The sequence below is a fragment of the Cydia strobilella genome, chromosome 5, assembly GCF_947568885.1.
Source record: "Cydia strobilella chromosome 5, ilCydStro3.1, whole genome shotgun sequence".
Taxonomy (NCBI): domain Eukaryota; kingdom Metazoa; phylum Arthropoda; class Insecta; order Lepidoptera; family Tortricidae; genus Cydia; species Cydia strobilella.
Window position 1 is genome coordinate 22,635,902 of NC_086045.1, and position 20,819 is coordinate 22,656,720.

Genomic DNA, 20,819 nt, shown 5'->3' on the forward strand with positions numbered 1-20,819 from the left:
AAACTAGCCGTTTGGCAAACGGCTAGTTCTAACGTTTTTATTATTGCGTGTGTGAGGCTTTTCATATTTATTTTATACTGTACCTACTTTTCTAGTTATATATCCGTTTATTGCGGAAACAATAATAGCGTTCTATTCCCCTTTTTTTAATTCTTTACACGTTAAGGGGCCCCACTGACTATCAGTCCGCCGGACGATATCGGCCTGTCAGTTAGAACAAAAATTTGACAGTTCCGAACAACTGACAGGCCGATATCGTCCGGCGGAATGATAGTCAGTGGGCCCCTTTAAGGGTATGGGCGCACGAACAACTTAGTCAGCAGGCGATTTATTTGTCACTTTACGACAAATATATCGCCTTGCGACTAAGTTGCTCGTAATGCGCGCACGAGAGCGACTTTCGTGTCCGCAACTATTTTGTCTCTCACATCAAGCCTATGAATGTGCGCACATGTAGCGACGCGACAAGCGGGAGACTTTCTGAGGGCCTACCGCGAACCACGTTCGACGTGTTGCCTCCCTGGCACACTTACATACGAATTTACTAGCGCGACAGAGAGGCAACACGTCGAACGTGCTTCGCGGTAGGCCCTCTGGCCAACTGGCGACTTATTTGTCGCCCGTGCGCGCACTTGCATTGAAACCAATAGGGAAGGAGACAGTTTCGTCGCGGGCTTGTCACCGAACCCGCGGACAAAAGTCACCCGGGAGTCACGTCGCTACATGTGCGCACTTCCATACTAGCCCATAGACTTGATGCAAAGATAGATATAACTCCGTAATAGATGGATACAGTGTAAGGCAAAAACGTGCCTCGAAAATCACGAAAATTTGATTCTCGATCAGATGGCGCCACTAGTTTTGGCCTACTCTCGTATAGAGGGCGTGGACGGTTTCGTTTGTTATTTAACAATTTTAACGCATACCTATCAGTGAAAGAACATGGGTCATAATCATAAAAATAATTAATGCAAATAAAAAAAATCATTTATTCATAAATAAATAAAATAAATCTTCATTTTTAGTTTTAAAGTGTGTCGATAGATGGCAGTGAATTTACTGGGGTTACAAAATTTACTATGACAGTACCGCTCTAGTATAAGTTACTCTATGCTTGATGTAAGTGACAAAATAGTCGCGGCGACAATAGTTGCTCGTGCGTACATAACCTAATCATTAGGATATGCGCGCACGAGCAACTTTTGTCGTTCTTATACCATTAGGGCCTAATGGTATTAGCACAATCGGATTAAGTTTCACCTCGAAACCCTTCAAAGAGATGTTGCCTTACACCATATTTTCATAGAGAACGTATATTTAGAGTAAACCGCAAATTTCTCCAGGATGGTACACATTTTCCAAGATGGCTGCGATTCCTCGAGGTCCCCAAATGTAAAATAGTGTGGACATGAAAAAGAGACCTTTAATTAACATACATACCAAATTTCATCTCTTTGGAAGGATTTCGAGGTGAAACTTAATCCGATTGTGCTATATGTACTTATGTAGGTTTAAAAAAAATCGTTATTACCAAGTTTTTTACATTTATTTACACACAACCCGGTTATTTCATCTAGAGTACTACAAAACAAATCCAAGGAAAACTTAATCATATCACAGAAAATAATTAATTCATTTAGATTTTAACTAAGCGGCGAAACAATAATCAGATAATCACTACTAGACAATATTTACTAACACGACAATTAGTAACAACTAATATTATGCTAAATTAGGAATCATTGGGTACTGAACACGTTTAGTTTGGCTAATCAATTGATTTACTAATGAGGGCGATTTATAACAAAATTACATTTTATTTTGCTAAACATCATTGACACTTCTAATAAAAATACCTCGCAATCAATTTGAATGTATAAAATACCTCGTGAATTCTTTTTCACATCAAACAATCTTGTGTGTAGAACAAAATAAACTAAATTATACGTGCAAAGTGAAATAAATTCAAAATGTGTGCCCCTAACTTTTGAACAATGGGTCCAAAAAATATAAAAAAAAAGGAAAAAGCACGGTTCTCCATACAAACGTAGTTCCGCTCTCATTTTAAAACGACTAGCTAGATTGCTCTGAAACTTTGTACTTACAACAGGATAAGGTATATCTAGGTCTGTAATTAATTTATGTAGCTTCAGATACCATAGTTAAAAAATACAGCAAATTTAAGTTTTTCATACAAATCTTGTTTATGCTCTATTTCGTTTGTTTTATAAACTAATTACAGACCTAGATATACCTTATTTTATTATGTGTAAAGTTACAGATGTAATAAAGCTAATCAGAAGTTTGAAATGGCAATAGGCTTGACATGTGTGTAACAGATGGGCCAGGAGAGTAACTGACTGGCGACCGAGAGGCAGCAACTGGAAAAACCGGCTAAGTGCGAGTCGGACTCGCGTTCCAAGGGTTCCGTACATTACACAATTTAAACAATGTATTTTTTATGTGAAACGTGAGTGAAATGTCTTTAAAAAACCCATAGGGGTCGGATCAAAAAAGTAAGTAATTAAGTCCGACTCACGCTTGACTGCAATTTCTAATAGGTTTTCCTGTAATCTATAGGTAAAGATCTATTTTGTGTATTTTTTTCAAAATTTTAGACCCAGTAGTTTCGGAGATAAAGGGGGGGATGGTAATTTTTTGCTCATTTTCTTGAATAACTTCTAAATTGTTTATCGTAAAATAATAAAAAATATATATTTGAGATTCTCACAATGAGCTCTTTCATTTGATATATAACACGATATAGTTTGAAAAAACTTATTTATTAATTTTCTCATTTACCCCCCAAAAGTGGCCCGTGTTTAATATTAATTTGTTTACGTTACATGTCCGTCTTTGGGTCACAAACTTAATTGGTCCAGTAGTTTCGGAGAAAATAGGCTGTGACAGACGGACAGACAGACAGACAGACGCACGAGTGATCCTATAAGGGTTCCGTTTTTTCCTTTTGAGGTACGGAACCCTAAAAACTGCGAACTCCTAAAACGCTGGGAAGATACTTGGAGACAGAGAAGACTGGCTGGGGACAGAGAGGAGTGGAGGAGACTGCGGGAGGCCTACGCCGTAGAGGAGACTTCCATAAATTACTATTCAATTAAATTATAATAGCTATATGACAATGTTGACAATTTATTATTTATTTTTAACCGACTTCCAAAAAGAAGGTTATCGTAGTACCAATATTCATTCATTTTCATTTTTCAATCAAGTTTATTTTTCAATTTATTTCAATTTAATTAAATTATAACATGCCAAACAAAACTAATATGTTATAAATGTAATGATAATGTATTCATATTTATTTTCATTTTTTAGATTATTTTATTTTAGGTGTAAAGTTTCATTACAATCCAACACTTAGTTTTAAAATGAGAACGACACTCCGTTTGTATGGGAAGGTGAAATTCGGCCGAACTTGCCGGGGACTCTTAACAGACATTCAATGAAAACTATTGCGAACATGTTCCGTTCATAGTAAAAAAGACTTATAAAGCGCTGTGAAAGTACCTACAGGCTACTTATCTTATTCTGTTTTCAGTATTTGTTATAGCGGCAACAGAAATACATCATCTGTGAAAATTCCAACTGTCTAGCTATCACGGTTAATGAGATACGGCCTGGTGACAGACCGACGGTCGGACAGCGGAGTCTTAGTAATAGGGTCCCGTTTTTACCCTTTGGGTACGGAACCCTAAAAATCTCGCTTACCAAAAACAATTACTAAAAACCTAAAAAAATTAAGGTCTAAAATTACAAAGGTACTTCAAATTGTATTCAAACACCAAATATAATGAATGATCAGATAATTGAAGAAAAATATATTTGATTGAACGGCACATGTTCTTCGCGTTTGCGCGTATTTCAGCCTCTGTTCTAAAGATGATCCATCGAGTTCTTTGTAATTTGTTATAATTAGCTCCATGCATGAATTTATATTTATTTTTGGATTCATAATTTATATCGTTGGAACACCGGAAATGATAAAAATACTTTTGTAAACCTTAACATTATTTTATTAAAAAATATTTGAAATGTTGAAAATTTTTGAGCGGTTGAAACGCTCATAATTTTTGGCGCGAATTCGACAGAGCGTGATGACGTCACACGTTGGGCGGCCCAACTGACGTTTGCTACTAATGACACTAATCTGTCGAACGCGTGACGTCACGTGGCGTTTCGAGCGTTTCGCTCACTAGCTTTTCGCGGGCAAATTTTTGTACTTTTTATTTATAGTTTTAAGTAATTAAATGGTAATTTAAAAACGGAAATGCATTTGTAACATGATATAACGGTAACAAACATCCGAATAAAACATATTTCGTTCAAATATAAACTTCATGCATGAGGCTAATTATAAAGATTTGGCCCTAAACATCAACGTATGTATAAAACTTAATGCGGTAGCAAGGTAAATTTCATTATTAAAAATGGAAATATACTTACAAGTTAGCTTAAGATCTAGTAACAATGTTGGCTATTGCGTAAATAACTGCTTTATTTACGATTACGGCGAACGGCAACCAGCTCATCAAGAGCCTTTGATGTGAGCACAAGTTTAATCTGTAAATAAAAACAATAACAAATATTAGATCGTGTCACATTGAATCCTAAACGAAGCGAAGGATTATATAAGAGATTCCCGTGAGATTTTAAAGTAGAATTTTTTCCGTAGCGAGGGATTCAAGTGTGTTACGCCCAAGATGAAAATATATTTTTATTCGTAAACTCAGGCATAAATGTAAATTTTTATCTTCGAATAAATTGCCTCGTATAAAAATGGATCGCTTTATGCCCTCGTTGTACAATCTACTATTTTTAGAATAGTTTAAACAAAGATAGATATAACTCCGTAATAGATGGATACAGTCTAAGGAAAAAACGTGCCTCGAAAATCAAGAAAATTTGACTCTCGTTCAGAGGGCGCTACTAGTTTTGGCCTACAGTCGTATAGATGGCGTTGACGGTTTCGTTTGTTATTTAATAATTTTAACGAATATCAGTGAAAGAACATGGGTCAAAAAATCATAAAAATAATTAATGCAAATAAAAAAAAACATTTATCTATATTTAAATACATTCTATCGTATTTTTATAAATCTTCATTTTTAGTTTTAAAGTGTGTCGACAGATGGCAGTGAATTTACTGGGGTTACAAAATTTACTATGACAGTACCGCTCTAGTATAAGTTACTCTATGGTTTAAACAATAGTTAATTGTGCAACAAGAGAGGAAAGTTGGTTTTTCTTGCGAGTGTTTATTTTGAGTCCCGAGAAAGCGAGATTCCATAATTGAATCACGAGCGAAGCGAGTGATTCTAAGTTAGAATCTTGCGCGTAGCGAGGGACTCAAAAACACGAGATGCAAAATAACTTTGCTCTCGTGTTGCACATATAATTTTTCACCTCAGTAGTGAGAACACATTAAAGGTTAAAATGTATTTCGAATTACACAGAATAATACAGTTTTTTTTTTTTAAATAAAAGTATGAAGTGCCAGTTTATGGCCTTCACTAAATTAAAAAGCTACTTTGTGAGGAGTGAAGAAAGTAGGCTCGTTCGAGCTGCTGAGGTGAAAAAGTATTTTCTTTTGTTTTTGACCCTTTTCCTCGCTCTCGTACGGGGCTAGTATAGATGCTCACATGCTCGATGCTGTTTAAAATTGATTCATCGTCAATTTGAAATAATTCTAGCAGAGACCCTAATATATTAATTTGATAGTTTGCAAGCCGAAAGCGCACAAGCAATGTTAGGTATCTCACCGGTTCATTCCTCGTTGCTCTTGCTGACCTCGCTGCCGGAGTCGCTGACGGAGGTGGAGCGGACGCTGACGGACGTCTCCTTGAACTGGCTGATGAAGTCGAGGAGCTTCTGCAGGTTCCTCTGCGTGTTGATCTGGTCGGCGAGCAGCTGCCGCTTCTCCTTGTTGTGGTGGTCGAGGTTGTCCTTCAGCGAGGCCGCGCGCGCCTCCAGCTTGCGCAGCTCCACGCACAGCTGGATGTTCCTCTCTTGCAGACGCAAGCGTTCCGACATTTTGTCTGAAATGTTATCATTTCATACAGGGTGGAAATAGATTTTGGGTCAGTGAGGGCAGCTCCCAGATCCCGTGTTGCTAGGAGAAAATGGTCTTAGAAGACTTTCCTTCGATTTCAAATTAATGAAGATTGGCGTTTACAGATTTTGGAAAAAACATACAGGGTGCGAGAAAACGGTCATTTTAGACAAACTTTTTTTTTGATGCCAATCGATCCCATTCCTGTCCAGGATCAAAAGCTTGTATGGGACTAAAAAGAAATTTCCGGCTAGAAAAGCCATAAATCGAAAAAAACTTTCCCCGTACAATTCGTATGAAAATGAAAATAGTAGATTGTTAACCAAGGGATGAAAGGCACTCATTCCTGCCGAGGTATTTTGGCGCTCGAACGCAGTGAGAGCGCCAATAGTCCGAGGCTGAAATGATGCGTTTCACCCGAGTTAAACACTCTACTTTTCATTTCGAATACGAGGAAAGTTATATGCATGTTTTTTTTTAAAACATGACCAAGTATAAACTTTCATAGTACTTTTTAAGTGTATTTTCAGTTAAGGTGGTTCGATTTTCATACAAAATTCAATCTGCTTTAATTAAGGCACTACACACTATTACTACACAAATATTTGCTCATTTATCTACTTTCGAATATTCGTTTGCGCTAAATTAATAGAAAAACTTTGTTTCATACAGAAATCATACATAAATCAACGTAATTTTTTCATCAATTTTACGTATGTGTGTGTCACAAATGTCGTGTACAAATACGTTGCGTGCGGCGTTGCCACTCTATGACGTTGGCGACGTTGCCTGGCCGACCTGGCAGGATTTGCAGTGCCGTCATGTTTAGTGCATTTTTATTTGACAGTGTTGACACTGACACATAGGGTCATGTTTATTGTGTCAATTTGTTTGTATAAATTGAAAATTATAGCAACGTCTAAATCAAGTTACAAAAATCATCGGTGTTCTGGTCCGCGAAAATCCAGAAAAAATCAGACTCAATTGAAGCGGAATTCATGATGGTGAAGTTTCGTAAGGTAGGTACAGTTTCATTCCTTCATTGTACATTGTAATTTTCTCGTGCCGATCTTTTTAGAAAATAATTCTCACTTCTTCCGTAATGGTAGATATAAGCAGTGAACAATACCTATATAATGTAATTATTACTGTTTTGGTTGCCGAATAGTCAATGTGTCACTAACTCAAGGTTTTTTTTAGGTATTGTGCAAAATGAAGAGGCATTCTTGGAAATAAAATGTTTTCCTTCATTAGCCAGAAAAAATCAGGACATCCTCACTGCAATAAAGTAAAATAAAACATTTCCTGGGGATGAAAATTATGGAATTTTGTCTATGAATGAAAAACACAATTATTACTAGGTAAGTAAATGATAACTTTATTAGAATCCATATTGTTGCATCATCTTTCTTCCTATAACATTAGAGATTTTGTGCTATCATGATATTATTTTTCTTTCAGGTACAGGGACAACTACGGATAACAAATATGAAAAAATGTTATTTCATTTGTTGTGTGAATCCATCTACACCAACAAGACATCCACTGCTGGACATAGGCCTCCCCAGGGATCTCCACAACGACTGGTCTTGCAAGACCGGCCAAAATATCGAGAAATAAATAATATAAATAAACATGATAAATATCCCGTTTTCTATAATAGTTATAATTAGAAGGCCATGCAATGTTGTTACTCACTGTACCTACTTGAATCCAAAAAAAAAATATAAAAAAAGTTTTAATTTTATTTTACAATTACTACTTTATTATTTGTATCTCCTACTTTATTATTATTACATTACGATACAAGTGCGAAAAGTAGGAAATTGGCAACGAGTGGCGATAAATTGAAACACGACCGAAGGAAGTGTTTTAATCGACACGAGTTGCGAATTACCTTTTCGCACGTGTATTGTACAACGTTTTACAGTACATAATTATGGCCCTTTACATTTTCGACATATGCACGTATTGTACTAATTACCGCACTAGGGCGGTAACGTATATGTAGCACCATATGTACTAAAAAGTATTTTACAGTACATATGGTGCAACTTTCTCGCCCTAGTGCGTAAAGAGCACTTTTCATGCATATGTCGAAAGTTTAAAGGGCCATATGTACTGTAAAACGTTGTACGAATAGGTAATTCGCAACTCGTGTCGATTTAAAACACTCTTTGCGGTCGTGTTTTAATCTGTCGCCACTCGTTTCGAATTTTCTCTTTTCCGCACTTGTATCGTAAATAACTATTTCAAACTGCAAGGGTACGATGATAGATCTCAATTCAATATAATTTTGCAACATTTGGCATTATTAGGTTATAAATTGTATGGAGATGAAATCTATCATCGTACCCTTCCAGTTTGAAAAATACTATAGAGGCTGGGCAGTAAGGGATTGCTTTACTTGTAGAACTATATTTAGCGCTTTAAAAAAAAACTGATACCTGACACTTACAAACCTGGACTTCCTTGGGCTAGTGCTACTAAGAATCGTCAGTATTCTCCATCCTTTCTGAGTTGGAAGAACCCAAAAAGGTGAGATTTGTGAAAGTCAGGTTTTCAATATATGTGGCGTTTTCAACCAAACCTACCTACTTATTGTTGTCATATTTCCATAAAGCTTCAAAATGAAATCAACCTAATCGACAACCGACAATGTGGTACCTTTTAGTTCAAAACGTCACATATTTTTATAAAACGTTATAAACTAATTTATTAATAATACTGAATATCTGGGAGAAAAAGAAAACATAAGTAAAAACTCAAAAATGCTCGTTTTCCCAGAGATAAGACCTAGCTAGATTACCCCCTAGCACCCCTTACAGCAAATTTCATCGAAATCGGTAGAGCCGTTTCCGATATCACTGAAATATATTTCGGTTATATCGGAATCGGACAAGAATTCGAAGAATAAAAGGTATGAAAGAAACATAAGATAACACAAAAAGGACAAAAAAAAGTACCCCTGACGTACCAGTCTCGAACCCGAATCCTCTTGCACGTATTTCCACGAACATACCGCAACGCCATTGCAGCATACTTACACTGCATGAAATTGTCTACTACAAGCATCACGGAAACACTGTTTGCATGTGTGAGTAATAGTAGGAAATAGCATGACAGAAACACTCTGTCGACTTTAAAAGTGTTTTTTGCACTAATGAAGTATTCAATGTTTATTATAATAGTTCAATATTTATGTAAAGAGTGCGCTAAACATACTTTAAAGTATACAGATACCAACACTATTCCACAAAAAAATAAAACCTGAAAATTTGCGAAAGTGACGCCATCTAGCGGGGTTTAAGCTTTGGGTAACCTAGTCGAACCACCTTAACAATTTAGCCAAAAGTGTCGTAATTTATGGAATAGAGAGTCATATATCAAAATGGAAATTGTATAACAAATCCATTTGAACTCAAATTTCAATTGCTTATCGTAAAAAAATAATTAAAAATCGTACTTCGAACGTAAAATGCTCTAGTGCAGACACGTGTCATTTTCTGCGCACCTTTTAGAACAACTATGATCCTTTTTCAGAGCATGAGAAATGAAAAAGTTTTTTTACATGTATTATTTTTATGTCAATCGATTTCATTTCTATCCAGTATCAATAGTTTCCTGTATATTATCATGTGGTTTGTAGACCCGGACCGAGCTCACTCACCTCGGTACAGCAGGCGGTGTGCGGGGGTGGCCGGGTGTGCGGGGGCGGGGGTCGGGTCGGGCAGGGTGGCCCCGCACGCACAGCGCCCGGCGGCGCCGCAGCCCGTGTGTAGACCCGGACCGAGCTCACTCACCTCGGTACAGCAGGCGGTGTGCGGGGGTGGCCGGGTGTGCGGGGGCGGGGGTCGGGTCGGGCAGGGTGGCCCCGCACGCACAGCGCCCGGCGGCGCCGCAGCCCGTGTGTAGACCCGGACCGAGCTCACTCACCTCGGTACAGCAGGCGGTGTGCGGGGGTGGCCGGGTGTGCGGGGGCGGGGGTCGGGTCGGGCAGGGTGGCCCCGCACGCACAGCGCCCGGCGGCGCCGCAGCCCGTGTGTAGACCCGGACCGAGCTCACTCACCTCGGTACAGCAGGCGGTGTGCGGGGGTGGCCGGGTGTGCGGGGGCGGGGGTCGGGTCGGGCAGGGTGGCCCCGCACGCACAGCGCCCGGCGGCGCCGCAGCCCGTGTGTAGACCCGGACCGAGCTCACTCACCTCGGTACAGCAGGCGGTGTGCGGGGGTGGCCGGGTGTGCGGGGGCGGGGGTCGGGTCGGGCAGGGTGGCCCCGCACGCACAGCGCCCGGCGGCGCCGCAGCCCGTGTGTAGACCCGGACCGAGCTCACTCACCTCGGTACAGCAGGCGGTGTGCGGGGGTGGCCGGGTGTGCGGGGGCGGGGGTCGGGTCGGGCAGGGTGGCCCCGCACGCACAGCGCCCGGCGGCGCCGCAGCCCGTGTGTAGACCCGGACCGAGCTCACTCACCTCGGTACAGCAGGCGGTGTGCGGGGGTGGCCGGGTGTGCGGGGGCGGGGGTCGGGTCGGGCAGGGTGGCCCCGCACGCACAGCGCCCGGCGGCGCCGCAGCCCGTGTGTAGACCCGGACCGAGCTCACTCACCTCGGTACAGCAGGCGGTGTGCGGGGGTGGCCGGGTGTGCGGGGGCGGGGGTCGGGTCGGGCAGGGTGGCCCCGCACGCACAGCGCCCGGCGGCGCCGCAGCCCGTGTGTAGACCCGGACCGAGCTCACTCACCTCGGTACAGCAGGCGGTGTGCGGGGGTGGCCGGGTGTGCGGGGGCGGGGGTCGGGTCGGGCAGGGTGGCCCCGCACGCACAGCGCCCGGCGGCGCCGCAGCCCGTGTGTAGACCCGGACCGAGCTCACTCACCTCGGTACAGCAGGCGGTGTGCGGGGGTGGCCGGGTGTGCGGGGGCGGGGGTCGGGTCGGGCAGGGTGGCCCCGCACGCACAGCGCCCGGCGGCGCCGCAGCCCGTGTGTAGACCCGGACCGAGCTCACTCACCTCGGTACAGCAGGCGGTGTGCGGGGGTGGCCGGGTGTGCGGGGGCGGGGGTCGGGTCGGGCAGGGTGGCCCCGCACGCACAGCGCCCGGCGGCGCCGCAGCCCGTGTGTAGACCCGGACCGAGCTCACTCACCTCGGTACAGCAGGCGGTGTGCGGGGGTGGCCGGGTGTGCGGGGGCGGGGGTCGGGTCGGGCAGGGTGGCCCCGCACGCACAGCGCCCGGCGGCGCCGCAGCCCGTGTGTAGACCCGGACCGAGCTCACTCACCTCGGTACAGCAGGCGGTGTGCGGGGGTGGCCGGGTGTGCGGGGGCGGGGGTCGGGTCGGGCAGGGTGGCCCCGCACGCACAGCGCCCGGCGGCGCCGCAGCCCGTGTGTAGACCCGGACCGAGCTCACTCACCTCGGTACAGCAGGCGGTGTGCGGGGGTGGCCGGGTGTGCGGGGGCGGGGGTCGGGTCGGGCAGGGTGGCCCCGCACGCACAGCGCCCGGCGGCGCCGCAGCCCGTGTGGCGCCACACGCCGCACGCCGCGCACCACACCAGCAGCGACGGCACATCTGTATGAGTTAGATAAACTTAACTACCTTAACACGTTCCCCGCCAACGTTTTCGTAGCGCTGCGCTCGTAGCCGATCCCGGCGCTTTCCCGCTCCGTAGAGGAAAGCGGAGTACGCGCCGAGCGGGTTCCCGGACTCGATATGTTAACCTCGTTTTGCAAACTATCGAAAGATAGCCTAAAAAAAGTTCATCCGGTACGCCAAGTGCTTATATATTGGCTATGTGCGAAGTTGGTGGTGAGGGAAATGCAACCGACTTCATACAAGAAGGAATTTCTGAATTCGGTTAGTGATTTTTTTATGTATGTTCACCGATTACTCCGAGACCCGTGGTCCGATTTGAGTACTTCTTTTTTTGTTCGAAAGGAACTACCCCCAAGGTGGTCCCACAGTAATATAATGCTGTTCTGATGATGACATATATGAGGTATTGAGGCGGCTTCTTTCTTTATTTTATAAAACGCAGAACACAAATATGGCACAGAATAGGCAGTGCAAAGGCGAACTTATACATTTAAGGATTTTCTTCCAATTAAATTCTCGTTTAATTGCTATAATAATAAATAAAAAGTACAAAAATTTGCCCACACAAAGCTAGGGAGCGAAACAACGTCACGTGACGTCCCACGTTCGAGTCGTTCGACAGATCAGAAGGGCTACCGCGAAAACCGAAATTCGCAAATTGCGGGGATCTTTCTCTTTTACTCCAATGAAGGCGTAATTAGAGTGGCAGAGAAAAATGCCCGCAATTTGCGAACTTCGATTTTCGCGGTTATAGCCCAGTTCACATAGTGTCATTAGTAGCAAACGTGTGACATCGCGCTCCGTCGAATTCGCGCCAAAAACTATGAGCGTTTAGACCGCTCAAAATTTTTCAACAATTTAATTTTTTTGTTTATAAAATAGTGGAAAGGTTTACAAAAGCATGTTTTATTTTTAAAAAAATGCACGGAGCTAATCGTACGTAACGTACGTTGGACGACCCGTAAGGGCCACTCGCACCGTCCCACTAACCCGGGGTTAATCGGTTAAACCTGGAGCTCCCATAGTTCCCAGTTACAATTAGACACCGAGTTAACGGTTTGAACGCTTAACCCCGGGTTAGGGGTGTGGTGGCACTGACCGTTCCTGCCGCAGGCGTGGCAGCTCCTCGCCGCGGGCCGGCCGCCCGCCCCCGCCCCCGCCCCCGCCCCCGCACCCGCCCCCGCACCGCCCCCGCTCTCGCTCCAGCCCTCTGCGACACACACACACACACACACATACATACACACAGAATACTACGCACTCCGCGCCCCGCTGCCGACGGCATAGGCGAAACACCTAGACCGCGAGCCGGGCGCTAATTTCCTCAGTCATCGCCTCCCGGGCGAAAACTCGTATAGCGGTTAACGGCTATGTATGATGAACCCTCGTGAACGTCAGCTGCCGCTCCGTTGGTGGGTTGAAGAATGGCAGCCCCCGAAACGCGTAACGCGGTCTTTTCACCGCGATACGACCGGCTGACGATTTGTTTTATTAACAGTAGCATCTAAACTGTCATCTGACAAAGTATCGAGCGGGAGGCGATGACAAAAAAAATTTAGGTATAGAATTTATTTGCTGCCATAAAAAATAATTAAATGTTGCATATAGCGTTGTTGTAACCCGGGAGTTACATTTAACTCAACCTAACGATTGAAAACTGTCAAATCAATGTCATAATTTAAACATCGATTGTCCGAGTTAAATTTAAGTTCAGTAGTAAATGTATAAACTCGTACTAAACACTAATCAATATGCAAACAGACCCTAAGGGAAGTGTATGTACACGCTCGTAGGGACCTTATCAGATAAAAATAAATTATTTATTATCTCCGAAGTGAAGTTAATTAGAACACCAGTGTCTTTAAAAAAGTTACTTAATTTCAGCTCAGGAATGCACCCTTGTAATTAAGGAAAATTAAAAAAACACGGTGTTATTATATTATCTAATTTAGTATGTGTCAATAACTATATTATTACATTATTTAATTTAGTATAAGGTGTCAATACCTGGCCACCCTTCAATAACTGGTGGCTAGTTATTAAAGGGTGGCCAGTTATTGATGTTGTACCCTACCTTTAGTTTCAGCCGAGGAACCAGACGGCGATCCCTCCCGGGATTCCTTGCTTTGAGTCTGGAACTAGAATAATTATTTGTTATAAAACCATATTTACTAAACGACGACAAAGTATATAATATATGGATATTTTATACTACGTCGGTGGCAAACAAGCATACGGCCCGCCTGATGTTAAGCAGTCTCCGTAGCCTATGTACGCCTGCAACTCCAGAGGAGTTACATGCGTGTTGCCGACCTTAACACTCCTCTCCCTCGAGCTCTGGCAACCTTACTCACCGGCAGTACACAATACACAATTCAGTACACAATTCAGTTTGGCTCATGTTGAAGCCAGTCAATTACTTTTTAGGACTTCGTTTTCCGATAATATGGCGTCCAAATGTAATGTTAATGCGGATATTTACCTGCTGTTTTCGTAATTTTGCCGAGCGTGTTTGAGGAGGGTCGTTGTGCGATTGCAAATATGGGAATTGATTGTATTTCTTGCGTTTCTGTAATAAAAATGGTAAATTATAAGAAATTCAGTCGGAAGTTTCACCAAAAAAGAATTATGGCGTTATTCATTAACGTCTGTCAAATCTACGAACCGTTAATAATAGTTTAATCATAATCATTTATTCATTTCTTGAATGCTGTACAATAAAGATGTAATAAAACAATTTTTGATCAGCACATCCTGCCTGAGTAGGTTTATCAATCATTTTGACCTTTATTTATTTTATTGTTACATACAAAATTTGTACAGCGTTACAGTAAAACTAATGTACTATACAAATTAATGAAAAAGATAAGATAAAGATATTTATGTTTGTTAGAAAGAGGCAATATGGTAAGAGGTTGGTAAGTTCTATGAATAAGGGGCTAAGATTCACATTATGACAAGAATTCCAACTTCACGACCCCCAGGACGAATCCGGACTTGACTCGTACATACTTATCAGGTCAGATAGTGTAAACGGGGCATATATAACATACAGCATTTGAAATGCCCGGATAAAGCTATAAACCCGGGGTCAACCGGTTAAACCTGGAGTTACCTTGGTTACCAATACAACTTGACACTGGGTTAACGGTTTAACCGGTTAACACCGGGTAAGTGGGATGGTGCAAGTAACCGCAGCTGCGTGGCCACAGGGCGGACACGCTATACATCAAAAATCACTTGCGTTTCTATGTATGAACGGCACTTCTGTAAACGCGTCATGCGTCATAGTGTGAGTAAGTTGCTTAAAAATAGTACTGAGCGGCCGGCAAACGGCCGTCAATCTGCTGTCGCGGGGCGAGGTAACTCGAGTCGGGGCGGGGCGGTGCGTGGCCGTTCTGTATGATAATACTATTACTTATTCTGTGCCGTGGCTCCGAATGTCACATTTACGCGGTTATCACACTGATGCGAATTCGCACGTCGCTCCGGTGTATGAGCGTGACAGCGCTATGCGCGTATATAGCTGTAGCTCACACATCGGAGCTACGTGCGCATCCGCATCTAATGCGAAGACCGCCTTACTGCTCTGCAGCAACGTTCCAGTTGCAGTTCAGGTGTCATTGTTTTTTCAATGTAGGTACATATGTCTAAGAAATTGGACATGAAAATGACATGAACATTGAACTAGGCTTAACTACGTTTTCTACAAAGTAGTTTCTAGTTCTCGGTTATATCTTTCATTAACCATTCAGTCAAATTAAGTATTTATTTGAATACATATAAAATACCTATAAGGTCAGGTGGGGTAAGAGACCAAGTCTGGGGTTACATTCGGAACCCACCAACCCGGATGCGCATGCTCCGCTACCAGTTCTGCTGCCCGCTACCCGTTTTGCTGCCCGCTACCCGTTCTGATGCCCTCTAGCCGTTCTGCTGCCCGCTACCCGTTCTGATGCCCGCTACCCGTTCTGCTGCCCGCTACCCGTGCTGCTGCCCGCTACCCGTTCTGCTGCCCGCTACCCGTTCTGATGCCCGCTACCCGTTCTGCTGCCCGCTACCCGTGCTGCTGCCCGCTACCCGTTCTGCTGCCCGCTACCCGTTCTGATGCCCGCTACCCGTTCTGCTGCCCGCTACCCGTGCTGCTGCCCGCTACCCGTTCTGCTGCCCGCTACCCGTTCTGATGCCCGCTACCCGTTCTGCTGCCCGCTACCCGTGCTGCTGCCCGCCACCCGTTCTGCTGCCCGCTACCCGTTCTGATGCCCGCTACCCGTTCTGCTGCCCGCTACCCGTGCTGCTGCCCGCTACCCGTGCTGCTGCCCGCTACCCGTTCGCTGCCCGCTACCCGTTCTGCTGCCCGCTACCCGTTCTGCTGCCCGCTACCCGTTCTGCTGCCCGCTACCCGCTGCGGATCCGGTGCCTCAATTGAATTATTGCAACGCTAAACGTCACATTAGCGTTGTATGCGGATTCCCTACAAGTGTTTTTCTTGCCGCGTTGTTTCTCTTACCCCATCTATTTAACCTTACATAAACGCTGCATTTCAGAAGGATATACTCACAGGCAACATGTCGTAGTTTCCGTACAAGAATTCATTTCTGTTGGTGCTTGTCGTTGACCTTTTCCGACGCTCGCTTCTCTTCTTCTCAAGTATCTCCTTCTGGGCTGGAGTCACCAAACCAATTAGTCTGAAAAAGAACAGTCATTGAGTTGATACGGCCTAATTTTAGACAGGAGGAAGTAAGCTACGTATGTAACTTAACGCCATCTACAATCGGTTCGGGTTAGCAGTGGCAGTGTTTTGTTGACAAAAACTAAAAACTTTGAAGAAAAAGCGACGCAAAAGGCTTAATTCAACTCATCATCATCATCATATCAGCCCTTTGTCGCCCACTGCTGAGCATAGGCCTCTCTTCCAGTACGCCACTCGTCGCGGTCCTGAGCCCCTTTCCTCTTAACCGGTATAATGGCAATGTATAACCTCAAGAACAACTCCTGCGACACGGGCTCGCCGACCTGCGGCAGCGGCGGCGGCGGCGGCGACGGCGACGGCGAGGGCGGTGACGACGGTGACGGCGGTGACGGCGGTGACGGCGGTGACGGCGGTGACGGCGGTGATGACGGCGACGGCAGCGACGGCGGCGACGGCCCCGGCGGCGGTGACGGCGGCGACCCCGACCCCGAGCGCCGGCGCGCTGGCGCCTGTTGCCAGCTGCGAGCCAACTGCGAGTTGCTGCCGCTGTTACACATAATAATTGGCATGTTGAATAGTTATTTACGATACAAGTGCGGAAAAGAGGAAATTCGAAACGAGTGGCGATAAATTAAAACACGACCGCATGGTGTGTTTTAAATCGACACGAGTTGCGAATTACCTATTCGCACGTGTATCGTACAACGTTTTACAGTACATATGGCCCTTTAAACTTTAGACATATGCACGAAAAGTGCTATTTGACGCACTAGTGCGAGAAAGTAGCACCATATGTACTGTAAATTATTTTACTCGATGCACGAAATAAAGCACCAGAAAATTATTAAATTACATAGTAGTTATTTTTCGACACACTTTCAGCTTAATAAATCGGATGGAACTATAGAGTAGGTAAATTGACCGTGACGTCACTTATTCTGTTTTTTATATCGCCAACTGCAACATCAGCATGCAGTTCCCATACGAGTTGCAGTCGGGTTGCAGTCCGTCAGTATCGACCGTTATTGTTTGGACAGTTCGAAAAAAGAAACTGAGTAGACAAGTCAGGTAAATACCTTACAAATACCCTATTATAGAGTATGCGCCATTCATTTTATGCAATATTGTAATTTTAATTTCTAAAGTTGATTGAATTTAAATTTTAATATTTCATATTTGATATGTGATATATGGATTCCGAATTGTCCGAAATAAATGTTTTTTTATTTATTACGTAAAACGATTTTCGAGGGAGGGGGGTCGACCATGTCTTTTTTTCCTACAGAGGTGGGAGGATTTAGAGGTGGGAGTTGGGAAAAAGCGCGGTTTGAGTAAAATTTTATATAAACATGAATGACAGTTTTGTAGAGCTTTCCATAACAAAAAATTGAAATTTTTTGTTGTAATAAAAAAAAAAAAAAATGAACCCCAGGCGCCCATGAGCCGTGGCAAGCAGTCATGGCTAGATCTATTTTTCACAGAAAAATAATGATTAAGACAAAAACTGGGTTCGAAACGTCGGGATGTATTATAAATTCAATATACGCGATATAATCCATTTTCATAGTTTTATTCCATGAGTAACTATCGCAGTAACCGAAGACTATTATGACAAAAAACTTCTTCATAACTGATTAATTTGGGGTTTTTCACCAGTTTGAGAAATACTACTAGATCCCTTCCTGCATAGTTAAGTCAAGTAATAATTAGGGTTCCGTACCCAAAGGGTAAAAACGGGACCCTATTACTAAGACTCCGCTGTCCGTCTGTCCGACCGTCTCTCCGTCTGTCTATCTGTCACCAGGCTGTATCTCATGAACCGTGATAGCTAGACAGTTGAAATTTTCACAGATGATGTATTTCTGTTGCCGCTATAACAATAAAATACTAAAAAGTACGTAACCCTCGGTGCGCGAGTCCGACTCGCACTTGGCCGGTTTTTTTAAAGATACTGTGGCATCCCTAAATTTCATTAAAGTCAATGTAGGGAACTAGGGAAGACCAGCATATAAAATGTATAAGAACATTTTAGGGTAAGAACTCTCGTATATGTATATACTCGTACAGTACAGTCAATGCCCTTACATAAGTATACACTTTTCGTACTTAACCTTTCGAGACCCGGACCCATATTTTAATTACCGGTGGCCATGAGGAAAGGGAAAATTTTAAACAGCGTATTCCTGACTATATTTAAAGTTAAAAATGTTATATAATGTTTGCTGGATTCAGTTTGGTTTTTGCAAAATATCCATTTTTGTGTAAAAAAGTTTAAGTAAATCACCAGTATGAAACACCTTGTTGACGTATTAACCGTCAGAATATTTAAATATTTTCTGTCAAGTCGCCCTAAGGCACTTTTATACTAGAGAAGCAAACTTTATGTATTTATTATGTATAAAAATTAAAAAAAAAACATAATACGACCTTGGTCCATATAACATTTATTACTCCTTATGACCCCAGGAATGCGTGGTTTAATTTTTTCCCTTTCCTCATGAGCACCGTGTATAGTAAATATGGCTACCCAGGGAGCCGATGGCTCTTGAAAGGTTAATTAAGTTGGGGCATCGACCATACTTCGCTTCAGAGACAGTCAGAAAGGAAGAGCTTTGCTCCTTCTGCTCTACTGACCCTCTGTAAGTAGAGTATGTGTACTGCAAGAGGTAGAAGCAACAAAAAAAAACGACAAAAGAACACAACACACAACAACAACACACAAACACAAACAACAAAACAAAAGAGCTGGTAGACTGTCTTACCTGATAGATGGTCTTCTCCTGATACATGGATTAACCTTACCTTCACAACTCATTTATTTCAGAATACAGTGTGGGGTTCAGAAAACAGGAGTGTACAGGTTTTTAAAGGGTCGGCAACGCGCATGTAATACCTCTGGTGTTGCAGGCGTCCATAGGCTACGGTGACTGCTTACCATCAGGCGGGCCGTATGCTTGTTTGCCACCGTCGTGGTATAAAATAAAATAAAAATAAGATAAAGTAATACTTACATAAATGCCTCCTTGACTTTATTTAGTGCATTAGCAAAGTTATTTCTACTGTCATGCACTTTAGGTATCTGCTGAAAATTTCTCAAATATTTCTCCTTCTCTTCTGCATTACTATGATTCGAGTTCCCTTTCTCTTTTGAGGATTTAATTTCAGTCTCAGAATCTGATATGTTTTCTTTCACATCATTATAGTTTTCTGACTTAATATGAATCTCATTAAGTATGGAAGGTTTGAGTTTGGACGCAGTCCTATTTCTGCTGCGATACTGAAGCTGGTGGTCCCTTAGTTGCTGGGCTACATAGCGATTATCATTTTCAATATTTGTCTGCTTGTTACGAGCTTTCAAACGCTGCTGATAAAGTTCCAACTCTCTCCTTAATCTGTCTACTACTAGTTTCTGAAATAGATTGAAGCTTATATATATTTAGAATGAAATAGGAAAAAGTTGATTAGGCATTTTAAATACTGTCTAAGTGGCAACAACTTGTACTTGTGTTGTTATTGTTACACTGTAAAAAGTTCTTATTCTAAAAAGTGGCAGGGGCAAAACTCATTATAGTTTGATCAAAGAGCTAACTATCTATACAGCTTATAATAAAATAACTTACTTGAGCTTGACCAATGGCAATAATTTCATTTTCAGCTTCTTTGACTTTCGATTTCAGATGTATATTCTGAAACAAAATTATCACATGGATTTTATTAAAGTAGGTACACAAATAGTTACTTTTACGAAATTAAAAAGTAATCATAATTTCGAAATGTTACCGCACGTAGCTAACATGTTTTGAGATCTTACATTTTCATCTTCCCGAAGACGCGCGACCCAAACCTGTAAGAATTAATTACATGCTTAATCGTGACTGATTTAGCTATTCAGTATAAGTAAAGAATTATGTTTATAAGTTTGCAACAAGTGACAACAATCGACGACTTGGCTTACCTGATGTACGCGTATCGCATTTTTCAAGTCAGACTGAGTTTTGCGAATATCTTCCTTTATTTCGTTAGACACTTCCATATCAGTTTTCGTCGTTTCTATAATTTAAATAATCATCACTTTTATTTTTCAACAACTTATCACTAGTGCGGCTTCAACTTGTACTACATAATTAATATTTTCAACATTTATTTTTAGACAGAAAACGGTTTTCATAAGAAATGATGTAAATAACTTTAAAACTAATCAAACTCACTGTAACCAACTGCAGATAATTTTGTTTTGTTTGACTTACTCTCACTTAATACAAAATCATTTAAGTAAAAGTAAGTGAAAGACCTGAAAATAATATAAAATGCTTCGACTTCGGCTACCTATAATATTTTCCTAGGTATTGTCCTCCTCTCTCCTCTCCTCCTTCCTCACTTTACCTACTCTCATCTCAACTCGAATTTACCACAGCCCATAAAAATCTTCAACAGTTTTGATTAAAAGAAAACACCGACACGCATGAAACTACGTATA

The 20,819-nt window shown here is 42.7% G+C and overlaps 2 protein-coding genes across 2 annotated transcripts in view; one reads left to right on the forward strand and one right to left on the reverse strand.

The window, feature by feature from the left end:
- LOC134741613 (eye-specific diacylglycerol kinase) overlaps nt 1-20,819 on the forward strand; it is a 329,906-nt gene that overhangs the window by 140,967 nt on the left and 168,120 nt on the right. The window lies entirely within an intron of this gene.
- On the reverse strand, nt 1,525-20,534 carry LOC134741810 (RBBP8 N-terminal-like protein). Its single transcript, XM_063674707.1, has 16 exons — nt 20,298-20,534; nt 20,154-20,186; nt 19,963-20,028; nt 19,354-19,751; nt 16,631-16,888; nt 16,211-16,337; nt 14,132-14,218; nt 13,724-13,787; nt 12,749-12,859; nt 11,470-11,625; nt 11,071-11,331; nt 10,539-10,799; nt 10,140-10,400; nt 9,741-10,001; nt 5,781-6,056; nt 1,525-4,581 (listed from the first exon to the last, which is right to left on the reverse strand). The coding sequence occupies exons 1-15, from the start codon at nt 20,373-20,375 to the stop codon at nt 5,785-5,787; spliced, it is 2,694 nt and encodes an 897-aa protein (XP_063530777.1). The 5' UTR covers nt 20,376-20,534; the 3' UTR covers nt 1,525-4,581; nt 5,781-5,784.

What these genes read in the sequence shown, in the direction of transcription:
- LOC134741810 (XM_063674707.1), bottom strand. Translation starts at nt 20,375, where the DNA reads ATGGAAGTGTCTAACGAAATAAAGGAAGATATTCGCAAAACTCAGTCT. An exon ending in GAAACTACGACATGTTGCCT is followed by an intron (nt 14,219 to 16,210) that starts GTGAGTATATCC and finishes TTTTTATTACAG; the next exon opens with AAACGCAAGAAATACAATCA. An exon ending in ACACCGCCTGCTGTACCGAG is followed by an intron (nt 11,332 to 11,469) that starts GTGAGTGAGCTC and finishes TACCGAGGTGAG; the next exon opens with TGAGCTCGGTCCGGGTCTAC.